The sequence below is a fragment of the Tachypleus tridentatus genome, chromosome 12, assembly GCF_004210375.1.
Source record: "Tachypleus tridentatus isolate NWPU-2018 chromosome 12, ASM421037v1, whole genome shotgun sequence".
Classification (NCBI taxonomy): Eukaryota; Metazoa; Arthropoda; class Merostomata; order Xiphosura; family Limulidae; genus Tachypleus; species Tachypleus tridentatus.
The window spans coordinates 76,154,737-76,172,331 of NC_134836.1; the positions used below are offsets into that span (position 1 = coordinate 76,154,737).

Below are 17,595 nucleotides of genomic sequence, written 5' to 3' on the forward strand. Positions count from 1 at the left end.
TCTAAACTTACACATATCGATAAACATACAAATAGATAATCAAAACAATATATTCTGCAAAAATAATTTACCAAATGAAAGTATAATCTGTTTTTACAATACAATACCATTATCTTCATCAATTTACATATTTATTATTTTTATAATTTTTACTTGTTTGGGTTCCAAATCATTCATTTATAAAATGCATTAAAATACTTAAACGATCAATGTTGTTCAATGCTCAATTAAAACATTCATTCTAAGATTAATTAACGGTCTTAAAAGGCACCCACTCTACTTGGTTCAACGTAGATTTACGTTATCCTCGGGAGCAGTGGTGAATTTAAGGTTGTGTAGGTTCAGGAGGCTAACAATTTTTGTGGACCCTACAACCCATATAATTTTACATAGAATAAAATTATCAATGGGTTCCCATTAAGACCATAAGTCCTGGGGTTGAACCCCCTCTAACTCCTACCTAAATACGCCACTGCTCGTGAGTAAATTGATGTTGAAACACCCAGAAGGATGACGTGAATAGTCGTTGAACCAAGTAGAGTGACTTTTAAGACAGTTAATCAGTCTCAGAATAAAAATGTTGATTGTGTGGTAAAGAATGTTTAGCGTTCGAGTGTTTTAAATATTTACATGAAATATTGAACTTAAACCTTTTGATATTCATTTGCATTTCTTTGCAGTATCTGTACTTTTATAGTTTAGCATTTCCATCAGGAAACCAAGAGACATTTTTATCATAACCTTTCCGTTACGAATATTTGAACGTTAAGTGAACCAAGTGGAAATTATAAGTGATTCCATAGATATAATTTTGACTTCCACGGTGATCATATAATGCGTGGTTGCATGAAAAAGCTGAACGCGAAGGATCTAGTATTCTCTCCTGCTATGGAAAGTACCTTCTTCAATGAATATATTAATACATCAATTGGAATACTGTTCTTAATCTTCTGCGTTATAGGTATGAGATCTTAACCATTTTCAAGCCTTTCACTGATGCCATTAGATATGAGTTTATTTCGATGGACCATAATGCTCAGGATCAGTTAAAACATATTTCACTATTAATTCTCCCAACGGATCCTCTCAGATAAGCTACAGTGAAGGAATGGAGAACTGTCCCAAAAAACTCCATTCAGAATCATACAAAGACATGTAGGGACGTTGTGGAGAGTTGATTGCTTGGGGTAGACATATTTGCTACCAAGTTGGATATAAACGCTCTAATAATTTTACTTTTAGATATCTTTAAGCAAAAGGTTAGTGTGTAGACGCTCCTTTGCTAATAAATGTGACATGTTGGGAAATCTTAGCATAGCACTTCAATATTTACATTTTGATGTGATGTGTTGTGAGTTTGATTTAATACTTTAATAGGGTTTATTTTGATTAATAATCTTTGCATATTTGCATCTTCTTTCCCAGAATTGTACACCTTTGAGATGTAAAACCCATGAATACCAAAAAACTGTTAAATGTTCGTTTAACTCCATCTTTATAAAATTTTACTGTTATCGTTTCTAATTAAAAACGTATGAGGACTACTTTTTTAATATTTTGACATTTTCACATTAACAAAAATCATTAAATGACAAAATTCTGTTTTAATTACAAGGCATAGACTTTATTTTACTGGTAATTCATTTCGTATTACTTTGTGTATCGGAACATAATCCAGTTGTTATTGGTATACCAGAGTGTACAATAAAAAATAAAAGAAAGAAAGAGAATATATCGAAACGACTTTCCAATTTTGTAAATTTGGCACACTTAAAACTATTACACCTTGAGAATGGTTGTTGTTGTCACTTGGGAGAATAATGTAAGCGATGAACATTTTTAGATAAATATGAATAGCGTGAAAAGTAAGTCAGTTATTTTTTATGGTTTTTTTTTCATAGCTAGTACAAAGAGGTAATTAAACAGTGTTTTGATAGACTTGAACAAACAGAGTTTTGTAAAATAAAAACGTAGAACAAAAGAAATTGAGAGATGGTTGTTTTATAATTATTACATTGTACATATTGTATTAATAATAATATTCTAAGATATTAATTTGCATCAGTAAAGAAACCAATCTCAAATTTTACGCCAACGTCAAGTGACAATTCATAGCAGTCAAACCTAATTTTAGGATTCTCAGTTTCCAATGATGTAATTGTCCAATTTATATATTTCCGACTTTTACTATTTCTTAAATAAATTACCGATTTCAAAACTCTTTGCAATGGATTATAAAATATGTCACGACAGGGAAGACATTTTTCTTCATTAGTAAATAAGGTATATGAATAGATTGCTTTGTCAAAGCTAGTAATGACTATGACGTACAATGTTCGGCTTTGCAAACCTGATTTTATCAATATGACATTAATTTTCACCGCGTTTTGTCCTCTTTCGAGAACATATTGTATTTGTTTTGTGCAACAATAAGCTGGGTCAGAAAGTACACATTCGAACCTAAAAAAGATCTACAGATAATATAGTAACAAAACTCAAATGTTCTTGTTGTTGTCAGGCTCCACAATGAGCTACCTATCTTTTCCCATCGAGCCTTATATTTTAGTGAGGCAGTTCGATAAACTTATCGCTTCAAAAGAACAGCCGTTAGTTGCAGAACTTTATAAAAAATATCTATCCTTATTTCCAGCATAAGAAGATTGTTTGTTTGTTTTGAATTTCGCACAAAGCTACTCGAGGGCTATCTGTGCTAGCCGTCCCTAATTTAACAGTGTAAGACTAGAGGGAAAGCAGCTAGTCATCACCACCCACCGCCAACTCTTGGGCTACTCTTTTACCAACTCAGAGTGGGATTGACCGTCACATTATAACGCCCCCACGGCTAAAAGGGCACTCATGTTTGGCGCGACGGGGATGCGAACCCGCGCCCCTCAGATTACGAGTCGCACGCCTTAACACGCTTGGCCATGCCGGGCCAGCATAAGAAGAAACAAAGAACATTTATTTTAAAACAAGGCTTAGCTGAAAGTTTGCAGTTATTTAAAGGGTTTCCTAGCGATTTTTGTTTATTTCTTTTAAAACATGCCCGTAGGCAACATCACATTCCTCCGGCGTTGTCGTTTATCAAGTGAGCTAGCTGATGGTTTGGTTTGAATATCGCGCAAAACTACACGAGGGCTATTTGCGCTAACCGTCCCTACTTTAACAGTGTAAGACTAGAAGGAATGCAGCTAGTCATCACCACCTACCGCAAATTCTTTGGCTACTCTTTTACCAACGAATAGTGGGATAGATCGTAACATTATAACGTCCCTATGACTGAAAGGGCAAGCATGTTGGGTGTGACGGAGATTCGAACCTGCGACCTTCAGATTACGAGTCGAGTATCTTAACCACCTGGCCATGTCGGGCCCTAGGTGATAGAAAAGCAGTCGTTACTAAAAAGAAAAAAAGAGTACCATAACCGTGGAACACAAACTACAGACCTGAATCATTTACTTTTGTACTATAATAATCCGTTCTACCCTCTCCTGGTTTTTGAAATCGTTTGTTTTATGCTATTCGGTTTTGCTCAGTGTTTATTAATATCTTATACTGTTATAACTGCTCAAACGAATAAGGAGACATCGGCTTGGAATACTAATTTTATTCTGAACTTTAAACCAGACCTCATAAAACAATATGTGGATAGTAAATAATCATTTAACTAGACCTATTTTAGTTTTTTAGGGCGAACTTTCATCTCTACTGCCTTTAAAGAATAATGGAGACCCGTCCAGGGTTCCCAGTTGATTCCTCTCCCAGTCGGTTCGTGAAGACCTCTTTCATAGGGACCATTTAGGTTGGCCTTGTGACATACATCAAACCACCAACCTGCTCTATATTTTTCCGCACAACTGGGGCTTGAATTCTTCAAATCATTATCTCGGTCAAAGGTAGAAAAGTTCCTGTGGTTATGAACGGCCATGGCATCGCCTACGAACACAAATTTTGGAAAACAAATATCATTGCTTTATAAGTTAAGAAGGCTTAACTAATTCATCTGCAGAAATAGATTTGGTAAGGTATTACTAGGCCACGAGTATACTAGTTATGATGCATTACTCTCGTTATATGGTAAAAACGACGATAGCTTAACTGCCGTCCTACGCAGAAATTAAAAATGACCTGTTCTCACAATGGCTTCCTAATAAATTAACGCCCTAGACAGCTGACTACGTTGCCTATCAGATCTGTATATCACGTGTGAAAATATCGTCGTGCAAACTTAATTGATGCTCCCCCAGTGGCTAGAAATCGGGTTTCGATAATCGTGATGAACAAAGATTTGTGCTTAACTACAAAGGAACAAAGAAATTAATTAGATATTCTAGAGTAATGCTACATTTAAAGAAAATATTATAATCGTGATGAATATCGAAAAAATACGAGGATGTTTAATTAATAAAATATAATACACAAAATATATCTTTAATTATACATATGTAATTAAATGAAAATAGTGCAACATAAATAAAATATTCTGTCGGCATCAAGTACTCCATATTAACTGACCGGTGCGCCACCTGAAACTTATGTACAGAACTACCAAAAAAGTTTAGTTGTAATAAAAACAACAGTAGCAACCAAAAATTAAAAAACAAAAAAAACTCGTCACATTCACTTCAGGATCTAAATATAGAAGCCAATTTATTATGTTTTTGAGAATAATTTGTTGTAGTTATGTTAACCACGCCTATGATAATCAGGTATTAAGCACAAAGCTACACAAATGGCCATTAGTGCTCTACCCATCAAGGGTATTGAAGCGCAGTAAGCTCACAGACATATCACTGTGCCACTGGAGTCAGGTAAAATGGAATACAAATATATTTACTATGTATTCATCAAGATAAAACTTAAACAACAACAACAAAATTTAAATTAGATACGATTACAATAATTGAAAAGCATGTTGGATTACAACTGTAAATAAAATGGAATTTAAAGTATGGATTTCATTAATTGGGAGTGTATCAAACATAACCATTCAAGTTCAAAGTATAACAAAATCGAAATTAAAGTGAATAAAAATGTATATAAGGACGAGGCAATAATTGAAACAAAATAATAGCAAAAATATTTTAAAGGTTTAAAATATAGATAAGGGTTTGTTTTTGAATTTCGCGCAGAGCTGCTCGAGGACTATTAGCGCTAGCCGTCCCTAATTTAGCAATGTAAGACAAAAGGAAAAGCAGCTAGTCATCACCACACACCGCCGACTCTTGGACTATTCTTTTACCAACGAAGAGTGGGATTGACTGTCCCATTATAACGACCTTACGGCTAAAAGGGCGAGCATGTTTGGCTCGACGTGGATGCGAACCCGCGATCCTCAGATTACGAGTCGCACGCCTTAACACGCTTGGCCATGCTGCCGGGCCGGTGAGAAAACTGTTGTCGCAGATGTCGAAACTTGAAGTTTAGAGTTATCTGTAAAGCCACTGTGTGAGCATTTGGGTAATAATTACCCGATTCTAATAACAAAACAATTCAAATTGAAATAAATTGTAAGATGCACTTGTTTCTAAATAGCGTTTCAGCGGTTTGGTTTAGCTTCTGATAACAGTTTTATAATTTTCTCAATATTTTTATAAATTTTTCAGTATTCCTGTTATTATTTAAACAAAAGTGGAAGGTTTAATTTTTTTTTCTATATCGCATAAATTTATGTCTGAAACTTCTACGTTCTAACACTCACACACACATACACAGATGTCATCCAAATCACAAGCAAGTTTAAGTTATTATGAGATCAGAAGATGGCATTGTAGTTAGTCTGCTATGGTGCAGATTGAAAGGTTCAAGGTTCGACTCATGATGTGCCACTCTGACCTATCTGTGCTTTCAGCTATGAGGGTGTTCAAACTTTGATCAATAATCCTGTATTTTTGGATTCTTTAGGTTTCTCTTTTGTCCGGGTCGTTTACCCAATGATCAGCATAAGGTGTCGTTTCGGTTGAAAATACCATATAAGCTGTTATCTAAAACCAACTTTAGGGCATCTGTACTATTACATGAACTTTGATGTTTTGTGGCAATATACGTATACAGAAATGTGAAATACACAATACCGTATACATTAGCTACGTTGACGTAAAAATATTTGTTTGTCGTTAAACTATATAATGGGCTATTTATGTTGTGCCCATCACGAGTATCGAAACTCGGTTTTTAGCGTTATAAGCGTTCATACTTAACTCTGAGTCATCGTGGTGTAATAAAATTGGAAATATAAATAATACGGCATTTCTTCACACAATAAACGTTTACCACCATACGAACTGAAAATCAGCCAAAATTACGTATAAAAACGGAGATTATGTAAAACGAATAGACGCTAAAAGTTGTGTTATTAGAAATTTATCGCACGTTAACAGATCTGAAAGTGAGACATTAACAGATCCGTAGGTGATACGTTAACAGATATGAAAGTGACACGTTAACAGATCCGTAGGTGATACGTTAACAGATATGAAAGTGACACGTTAACAGGTATGAAAGTGACACGTTAACAGATCCGTAGGTGATAGGTTAAAAGATATGAAAGTGACACGTTAACAGATCCGTAGGTGATACGTTAACAGATCTGAAAGTGAGACGTTAGCAGATCCGTAGGTGATACGTTAACAGATCTGAAAGTAAGACGTTAACAGATCTGAATACCACTTCAGCTTGAACAGTTTCCTGACCATGTGAATCCTCAAGGAAATTTTGCAGTCAGGTATCACTCTAGCGATAAACTTTCTTCTCAGAACTGTATAAGTATGGCCCAAGAGAACCCCTACGAAAGTATCGAAACTAGTTTTCTAGTCTTTCTAGTAATATTTACTTTCAAAAGTGTGGCTTATCTGTTTACACTAATTCACGTAAACGGATTGGTACTAAACTACACACGAAACGTAAAAGATTTTAAACAACCAATTTTCGTATCCACAATACGTATATGGACGTAATTAAAGTTAACATTATCTCACAATAAGGTTATAAATCTCTACAGCATTTTATTCATAACGAACGTGACTACACTTATAATAGTTACTATCGGTAGTTGGACTTCATCTCATCCTGTGAAGAAAACAAAGCAACAACAACAACAACGAGAAACATAATCAGTTTTATCAACATTCTACTTCTATGTATACACAAAATTGAGCTTTTGTTTTACATCCACCCGAAAACAACAGCAAACAAGAACAACAAGAAATCAACCAATAGCAATTAAGACTGTCTTACCAGCATTTCCCTCGTAGTTCTCATAACTCATTTGGTATTGTTCTCTTTCGCTCCTTACGAGAAAATTGCTATATAAAGCATAACGTTTCTCTCCTTCAAAATTCTCTAGATAGATAAAAAGTTCCATGGTATTCTGGCTTGTTAGAGCGAAAATCTTGTCATTTCCTAAAATCATTGAATAAAATTTCATTCTAGGAGCTATTTTTAATTTGTTTTTAATCTAAAATAACTAAACACTCTATCCGAGGATTAATGATCAAACCAGATATATTTCGAACTAGCTGGAGTATTCGTCCGCTGGGCAGAAGTTGCGTAAGTTCATGATTAAAGACTGGTTATTTTCGAATATGAAAAGTTGCTTCCCTTATGTGTTAAGTGTAATAAGGACTGAAAACACGAAATTTTAAACCACAATTAAGCAGTAATCTCCGCATGTACCCAACAAACCTTCTTGGTAAATATGGTGAAAATGCATCAATAAGGGGGAGAGGTGGGTGAAAGCAGTGGTAGAAAACGCCCATAAAATTGTAAAACGCAAAAGTGAAAATTTGCGTGTGTCTTTCTATAGATCCAATTTGCTCCAAGTATCAAGTTTAGTGAAAATCTAAGAAAATGGTGCGAAAGTATTGTTAAAAACACACACACATAAAAACTGCAAAATATAAAATTGGAAATCTGAATGTTATCCCGCATGTGTTTAATGAACCTTCATACAAATTTGGGTGAAAAGCTATTCACATTTTACGAAGCAATTACAAGGATATACAACAGACAGTACTGTTATATTTACATAGATTTAGCAAATATTTTATTCCAGTTGGAGGGGGGGGGGGGTTGGCAACGATCCCGGACTGTTGATAACAGTTTAGATATCATGAATGTAACTGAAGCTCAGTAGAAATCAAACTCGTTCTCACATTCTGTACTCAAACAGCTCTTTTATAAAAAAATGAATGTCTTATAATTTTCTAAGACTCTTCATTCAATTTTCATATTAATAATTATAATAAAGATTATCCAGTATATTATCATAGAATCGCTAAATCTGGAATATGTCCAATTCCGACATGTTCGTTCTATAAGTCATTAAAGTTGTTTACAGGTTTTCCAAGGCTCCAGTATTCATTATCAGAATCCAAATTATTAAAGCAACGAGACGTTTGGCACCAATAACTTCCTGTTAGTAACTAACCAAGAAAAACATCTCAATTAACCCTAACTTCTCTAATTCTACGAAATAAAGCATTTAAATTACTACGGTAAACAACAAATTTTGAAATTTCCAGGACAGATTCTTCCAGGGATAGCGTTGTCTGTAAATCCCTCTACATGATAAATAGCTAAAAAGGTTTTTGCATGAATATTAGCCATATTAATCGAAAAATGTATTTTCTTTGTTTGTTTTGAATTTCGTGCAAAGCTACTCGAGGACTATCTGCACTAGCCGTCCCTAATTTTGTAGTGTAAAGCTGGAGGGAAGGCAGCTGGTCATCAACACCTGTCGCCAACTCTTGGGCTACCGTTTTACTAACGAATAGTGGGATTCACAATCACATTATAACGCCCCCACGGCTGAAAGAGCGAGCATTTTTGGTGTGACGGCGATTCGAGCCCGCGACCTTAAGATTACAAGTCTAGCGCCTTAACCACCTGGCCAGGCCGGGCCATGCAGTAATGGACTCTATATAAAAAAACAACAACAAAGAAATTTATACGAATATGAATGCTTCTAGTACAGATTTCTATATAGAATTATGCAAATATACAAAAAATGTACATGCTAAAATTTTAATATCTATATAAAAACACCTGAGACTTCGGCTAGTGCATAACACACACACATATATATATATATTATTTAATAATGTTATTCATTAGCCCCATAAATGTTTCGAATATAAAATCAAGTTGCATCTGACAAACCTGAAATCACTAAAACTAAATATTTCATAACTTACATTCTGATATCATTCGCGTGTTAAGAGAAAAATGGCCCAGTTGGTTATGGTATTGGACTCATAATCGGAGGGTCGAGATTCAAATCCCCGTCACACCAAACATGCTACATGCTCGCCCTTTCAGTCGTGGGGGCGTTATAAAGTAATGGTCAATCCCACTATTCGTTGGTAAAAGAGTAGCCCAAGAATTTGCGGTGGGTGGTGATGACTACCTGCCTTCCTTCTAGTCTTACACTGCTAAATTAGGGACGACTGCCACAGATAGCCCTCGTGTAGCTTTACACGAAATTATAAAAAGAACAAGAAACAAACTTAACCTAAAATAAACTCTAAAACAGTTTCTAAAACAGTCGAAAATAACAGTTTTATTTTATTTTTTCCGCTTCTTCTTGACGTTAAGCGTGACCTTTTACCTCAGTCAGATGGTATTCATTACAATCAAATACTTAACTGGGACCACAAACGAAAAAGAAAAAAAGAAAGAAGGAGTGGGTGTGTTCTTTTATTATAGAAAAACCACTTCGGGCTATCTGCTGTGTCGACTGAGAGGAATCAAAACCTTGATTTTAGCGTTGTAAGTCCGTAGACTTACCGATGTACCAGCGGGGAAAATAAAGGAAGAAATAACAACAACTGTAGAATAAACTCTACAACTTTGAGTGTTTTAATCTCAACTACGCGACTTGTTTTACAAGAAAAGAAAATCTCATGATCAGCTTAACTTTCATCTGATACATTTCTGGAACGGCTACTTAATGGGCTTAATATCCTATGCCCTGAAGAAAAATAATGTACGTTATTGGAAAACCTGCTGAGAGAACTAGCATTTAATTTATTCATCGATTTCCAACAAAAACTTGCCTTCCTGTGGTGGGACAGAATATACAAGTCTAAGACCAATTTGCTTTCCTGAAGGGAGACACAATACACAGGTATAACACTGATGTATAAGATGCTTTTAAAGTTTGAAAACACTGTATTCCATCTATCTTTATATGTGTTTGTTTGTTTGGGAATTTCGCACAAAGCTACTCGAGGGCTATCTGTGCTAGCCGTCCCTAATTTAGCAGTGTAAGACTAGAGGGAAGGCAGCTAGTCATCACCACCCACCGCCAACTCTTGAGCTACTCTGTTACCAACGAATAGTGGGATTGACCGTCACATTATACACCCCCACGGCTGGGAGGGCGAGCCTGTTTAGCGCGGCGCGGGAACGAACCCACGACCCTCGGATTACGAGTCGCACGCCTTATGCGCTTGGCCATGCCAGGCCTATCTTTATATGTGAAAAAAAAAAAAAAGACAGTTGAAAGGACTAAGTGGAACGGTAGGAAGTTTATTAATGTTTCTGGACTAGCACTCCTGAAACTACTGAGACTTTTACTCTTGTTTCTGGACTAGCACTTCTAAAACTATTGAGACTTTTATTAATGTTTCTGGACTAGCACTCTTGAAAGTACTGAGGCATTTATTAATGTTTCTGGACTGGCAATCCTAAAAATACTGAGGCTTTTATTAATGTTTCTGGACTAGCAATCCTGAAAGTACGAGCACTCCTGAGACTATTGAGACTTTTATTAATGTTTCTGGACTAGTACTCCTGAATGTACTGCGGTATTTATTAATGTTTCTTGACGGCAATCCTGAAAGTACTGAGGCTTTTATTAATGTTTCTGGACTAGCAATCCTGAAAGTACTGAGGCTTTTATTAATGTTTCAAGACTAGCACTCCTGAAACTATTGAGACTTTTATTAATGTTTCTGGACTGGCAATCCTGAAAGTACTGAGGCTTTTATTAATGTTTCAGGAGTAGCACTTCTGAAACTATTGAGACTTTTATTAAGGTTTCTAGACTGGCAATCTTGAAAGTACTGAGGCTTTTATTAATGTTTCTGGACTGGCAATCCTGAAAGTACTGAGGCTTTTATTAATGTTTCTGGACTGGCAATCCTGGAAGTACTGAGACATATATTAATGTTTCTGGACTGGCACTCCTGAAAGTACTAACCGACCCACCCAACTCTTTTGATTATTACCTACAATTGAGCCAAGCACAGATCGTGAAGGTTATGTTATCTACCGTGGTTCAGTAATAATAAATCAATAAAAGTCGGTAGGCTGGCGTGCTAGATAAAACACTTTATAAATAACAAGTATTACAGGTTTAGGTTTTTGCATTTTGAGGAAGATTTGGGATATCACAAAATCGTTTTCGAGGTAGACACCCAAATACTGTTCTTTCGCGTATTCATATAACATTAAAACAAAGTAGCTTACCAAGCCAGAAGTCTTCAGAAATATTTCCGAAACCTTGCTTGTAATCGTTCCAAGACTTGTAGAATAGCAGGGGATCGTTTCCATAATCACCCCTCCGCTGTATCACCTAGGCACGGATATATTGAGTAATTAAATATCAATGGTTGTTTTTGATATATATTATAACTAGACAGAATGCGCGATGTTAACAAAACATTCATGAAAACTGGAGTATGGTTTTTGTAGTTAGGCACAAAGCTACACAAAGGGTGATCTGTGCTATGCTTACCACGGGTGTCGAAACCCAGTTTTTGGCAGTCCGCAGACATACCGCTGTGCCACTGGAGAGCCACATTTACTTTAAAACTTTTGCATGGAAATTATGTTATATTTTAAAATAGTTCACGTATTTTAGTATACAATTAATTTACAAGTTGAAAAATTACACTTCAGTTTATTATTTATTGCATATTTACTTTCTCGTAAAACTTTCTACAGTAAAGTTGAATTTGTTTAAGTGTGAACTCTTGTTTTGGTTAAAGAGAACTTGAAATTTTCAAAACAAATGGTTAATATTTCTGTCACATATAAAAAAGAAAATAGCAAAAGAGTTTATGTCGATTTAATTTCAGTAATTCTAAATGCCCCCTCCTTTACTTGCCCAGCGGCAAACTTGCAGGCTTACGACGCTAAAAATCGAAATTCGATACTAGGGGTATACATATCACAAACAGTTAACTGTGCAGTTCTGTGCTTACAAACAACCCAAAATTTCACATTAAACATGTATATTACGTTGTTGCCTTGTACTGAATTAATTCCCCAGTAGCACAGCAGTATGTCTGAGAACTGACAACGCTAGAAACCGGGTTTCTATAACTGCGGTGGGCAGAGCACAGATAGGCCCTTGTACAGATTTTCGCTTAATTATATCCACAGAATTTAATTTTAATTTACAGTTGGATTTAATCTTTCGGCCTTTTAAATATGTAACAGAGTTACAAAAGCCCAGCTCTTCTACCGACAGAAGTTTAAGAGAAATCAACAAGTTTTTTGTCCAGGTTTAAAAGGTATGAACACTGGTTTTTGCAGAGGATAAAATTAAAACACTATAGTTTTTTGAAGCCCTCTAAAATTAAAAATATTTTGAATGTGTATCGTGTACGAACGTTATACTTCAAATTACAAAGTCAGAAGGCGTTTGTGAAATAAATAAAAATTTCTGACCGTCCAGCCGCCTCCATCCTGATGCATGTCACACCATACATGCACAGATTCGTTCAGAAACCTTGGCCAAACTTCGTATATCCCGCTCTTCTGGTGTTCGCTGTTCAAGAGGTTGCTACAGTCTTGAGGCAGTGTGGAACGGCAATTTCTGGTACAGGACTCCACATCTGTAGCAAAAAAAAGTAACAACTGTGATAGAAACATTAGACACATCGCAGATATCGTCCTCCAACCCTGTTTCTGCTGATTTTCCCATTTGTGATTTCAAAACATTGGTAGAAGAATAGTTTTTGAAAGTTATCTTTAGTTCTCTCACCGGCCCGGCATGGCCAAGCGTGTTAAGGCGTGCGACTCGTAATATGAGGGTCGCGTGTTTGCATCCCCGTCGCGCCAAACATGCTCGCCCTTTCAACCGTGGGGGTGTTATAATGTGACGGTCAATCCCATTATTCGTTGGTAAAAGAGTAGTCCAAGAGTTGGCGGTGGGTGGTGATGACTAGCTGCCTTATTTCTAGTCTTACACTGCTAAATTAGTGACGGCTAGCACAGATAGCCTTCGAGTAGCTTTGTGCGAAATTCAAAACAAACAAAAACAGTTCTCTCACCGCCCCGGAGACCTTTCGTTTAACATCAGACTGGGCTGAATAAAAGCAGTTTGTTTTAGTTAAGAGGAAGTTAAGATCATCTGCCGCCGTTCATAATTTTACCATAAAATAGTGGGATTGACCAACACATTATAACGCACATACGGCTAAAAGGATGAGAATATTTGGTACCGAGTTTCAATTTAGTTTAGGCCCGGCATGGCCAGGTGGGTAAGGGTCGCGGGTTCGAATCCCCGTCACACCAAACATGCTCGCCCTTTCAGACGCGGGATCGTTATAATGTGATGGTCAATTCCACTATTCGTTAGTAAATGAGTAGCCTAAGAGTTGACAGTGGGTGGTGATGACTAGTTGCCTTCCCTCTAGTCTTACACTGCTAAATTACGGACGGTTAGCGCAGATAGCCCTCGTGATGCTTTGCGCGAAATTCTAAACAAACCAATCAGTTTATTTTGTGATGAGAGAGACAAACCTATCTGAAACGTTATTTATAAACGTGCCTTTGAAATGTCAGAATTATAGTTTAAAAGGCCGATAGATGGCAATGCTTTTGAATTAATTAGGCCTAATATTTGTGATCTGAGAAAGATAAATTCCACTTCATTTATTAATTCATAATACATCATCACCTTTTGTAATTGAAGTTGTAAATAAGCCAGTTGTGCCGAAGTCACTTAATTAAATGTTTGGACAATATAATTCCTGATAATGAATATATTTAACCCCTTTATTTTGCTTTCTTTGTTTTGTTTTTTTGGACAACAAAATTATTGAGACTTTAGTCGATGAAATCGTGCTATAAATTTTAAGCATGGACAGTATGCTGCATCTTAATTTTTTGCGAGATGTTCTATAATAATTTATTTTTTATAAGCTTTCTTGAAAATAATGGCATTTGTGAGGAATGCACAAACAATTTTCATTATTCAGTTAGCTGCTGAAATACAAATATTCCAGCCTACGTTAGTTGAATAAAATTTTACCTTATATTAGATTAAACTAAACTTTTCAGACAAAATCAAGATATTTGTTATAAGGTATTTCAGTGCTATTTTTCTTGATTGAGCTAGCATTTTGGGCATTTTAAATAAAAAGCTTCAGTCAGACAAGATTAGTCCAGTAGTTTGCGGTAAATATTGCGGACTAGCTGATTTCTTTCTTGTTTATCAGATTTAGGGATCCAGATCGCACCTGGTGTAGCTTTCAGCGAAGTTCTGAAACAAGCAAACAAATAACCTCAGATGTACTTTTTACGCCTTTCTATTTTTTTACAGTTGAGGCCTAGAATGTGCTAATGGTTAAAGTACTGGTCTCGCTGTCTAAAGGCCGCAAATTCGAATCACATTGCCAACCATGTCCGCCCTTTCTGCTATGTGTACGTTATAATGTTATGGTCAATCCCATTATTACTTGGGTTAGAAGTTGACGATGGGTAGTTTTTAAATGCTACTTACCTTCTTTCTATTCTATCACTTCAAAATTAGGAATGGCTAGCGTTTAGGTCTCAAAATTCAAATATAAACGAAAGAACTCTACAATTCCTCGTTTACTAAGATCTTCTAAATTATTTCTATGCAGAATTTATACACTCACGAAATATAAATAAAACAAAACAAACAAACACATGAAAATACGAAAACAACTACATAACAACACCCCTCCAAAACAACAACAAACAAACAACAGAAAACACACAAATTACATAAATAACTAGCATTCTGTCTTTTTTAAACAACTCTTTCTCAGAAGCAGCTAAAAATGTTTATAGAATTCATCCAAGAATATCAAAATTCACAATATCAAGCAGATGACACATTACAATTGGAACACTTTACACCAATAATCATACATTTGATTAAAACAACTATGAAGTTTTAATTGTATAAAACCTAATAGTCACTCATTACCAGAACTTACTGCATTACCTGGATTATCGTATTGAATGTGTATTTAAAGACCTTTTCATGTGAAATGTGCAATTAACATATTAATTTTGCGAAGGGTGACTGATTACCAGTGAACGATTTGAGACGTGTTCGACAGGACTAAATAAAGCAAAGCGGTATTACAGAACTAAATGGTACTGTATTACTGTATAAGGGAAGTAGTGTTTTATCCCTCTTTTCGGGAATTTTTCACTAGCATTTTAAGTTTAAAATACAGTAAAGTAGGGAAGAAGAGAGCTAGTTTACACCTGACCATCACATGTTGCGATCTAAATAATGATTCAGACTAAAGACGCTTTCAAGTGTCTGTGGAGTTACAACGATAGAAACCGAGCACAGATAGACAATTGTGTAACTTTGTGCCTAACTACACACAAACAAAGAATAGACCAAACAGTTCTTCATGTATGAAGTGGTAAGTTTGCGTATTTAAATTTCTGAACCAACAAATTGTCAAGTACAACTATTGTTACTTGCAACCAATAGTTCCTGTAACATTACAGGATAATTTCATCTGTTAGGTACTACAGAGCTGATTGTTATGTTTTTTAGATAGTCGCAGCTTGCTTTTACTTGAAGTATTGTCAGTTTATTTTCTACACCTGATTGTATAACTTTATGAAAACTTTTCAATATTTGATAGTAATTCTTAAATATATTAATTATTTCACACTATAACGTATTATATGATGAGCCATTACATAATTTAATAGATAGTACAATTTTTTTGCATGGTTTGTTTTGTTTTGTTTTGAATTTCGCGCAAAGCTACTCGAGGGCTATCTGCGCTAGCCGTCCCCAATTAAGCAGTGTAAGGCTAAAGGGAAATCAGCTATTCATCACCACCCACCGCCAACTCTTGGACTGCTATTTTAACAACGAATAGTGGGATTGACCAATAATTATAACGTCCCCATGGCTGAAAGGGCGAGCATGTTTGGAGTGACGGGGATTCGAACCCACTACTCTCGGATTACGAGTCGAGTGCCTTAACCATCTGGTTCATGATAGATACCCTCAATCTATTTTATTACACACTATTCTGCCAAGCTATAATCTGTTGCGTGTTAAAGTTCGGGTTTTAAGTTATTCCAGAGTATGTACACATAGTCAGTGCATCACACGATATTATTCTATACTACAACCTACTGCATTATAAAAGTTCAGATTAGAGTTTATTTCTCAGTAAATACTCAGATCTTTTATAGGTAATATTTTCACACTAGATTCTGTTGCATGGTATCTATTAAATGTATTAAAATCCTCTAATATCAGATCATATGTCACGTTACCTCTAAGTTCCTGGATACTTGTTGTTGCTAAATCGACTAGTTGTGATGTTGTCAGAGATAACGAGTGAAGAATTCCTTCCATGGAACCCAGACGTTCACAGTATCTCTTCTGGTCACTTCCATCAACTTTACATTTGTTTAAGGTAAGAAGTGTAAAAACCAAACAATATAAGATTAGTTTAGAGCTAACACAGAAACTCATGATAGACCGTTGGTTCTGAAAAACCACTGACAATATCCTCTCTCTCAAATGGCTGTGATTAATATCTTCTGGGTATTAAATATCTGACTTGAATGTCCCAAAACAAGTTTGTTACTTTTTCTTGAAGGGAAATATAACATCCTAAAAACTTCCGGTTTGACTGGCACGAACCATTGTTCTTCCGGCATTTGTTTTTATTCTTTTCATTTGCTTTGCGGATGTTCCACAGGCAACGAAAGCCTAATATTAAATCATAATTGGATTCTGTCATTGATCGATACTCCTGTCAACCCTCTGGCGATTTTCTCATAAAGGTGATTAACCTCTTTAAAGCCAAACTCGTGAAGTTTGTTTCAGTATTTGCGCATTTCCTTCGTTTTAACAAAACAATAATAATTTAAATTAATTGTTGACAGATTTTTTTCTTGTTAAATTTAACGGTAAGACTTTTTGTTTTCAAACAGTAATTTATTTACAGTAACTTATTGCGGGGTTTATAATACAAGAATATTTTAAAGATTTATTTTTAAAGTTTCCCAACTTATTTGTCATTGTTATTGTATTGTTATTTGTCTGTTTATATAAATTGTTTTCTCTCAAAAATGCAAATTCGTGAATTATTTCAGTTACGTGATATAAAGGGTCAAAGTATTTGTAAAATAATAATATTTTAGTTCAATCTTTATCAGTAATCAAATAATCTTTAACGATACGCAAAAATGCATTAACATTTTCGAAACATGCACAATTTCGAGTTTTTAGTTGTTGTTCAGAAATTGTTCTTTGCATTTTCCATGTTCAAATATTTTAGCCTACTACGTTCTTATATAATAAATACATTCGTAGTTTTATAAAACCAATTAATCTTCCAT

The 17,595-nt window shown here is 35.4% G+C and overlaps 1 protein-coding gene across 1 annotated transcript; it reads right to left on the bottom strand.

The window, feature by feature from the left end:
* Window positions 1–3,592: 3,592 nt before the first annotated feature.
* LOC143233673 (techylectin-5B-like) lies at window positions 3,593–16,825 on the bottom strand. Its single transcript, XM_076470160.1, has 5 exons — window positions 16,522–16,825; window positions 12,679–12,845; window positions 11,473–11,578; window positions 7,237–7,401; window positions 3,593–3,936 (listed from the first exon to the last, which is right to left on the bottom strand). Exons 1-5 carry the CDS (start codon window positions 16,721–16,723, stop codon window positions 3,674–3,676), a joined length of 903 nt encoding a protein of 300 aa, XP_076326275.1. The 5' UTR covers window positions 16,724–16,825; the 3' UTR covers window positions 3,593–3,673.
* Between the last annotated feature and the right edge of the window lie 770 nt (window positions 16,826–17,595).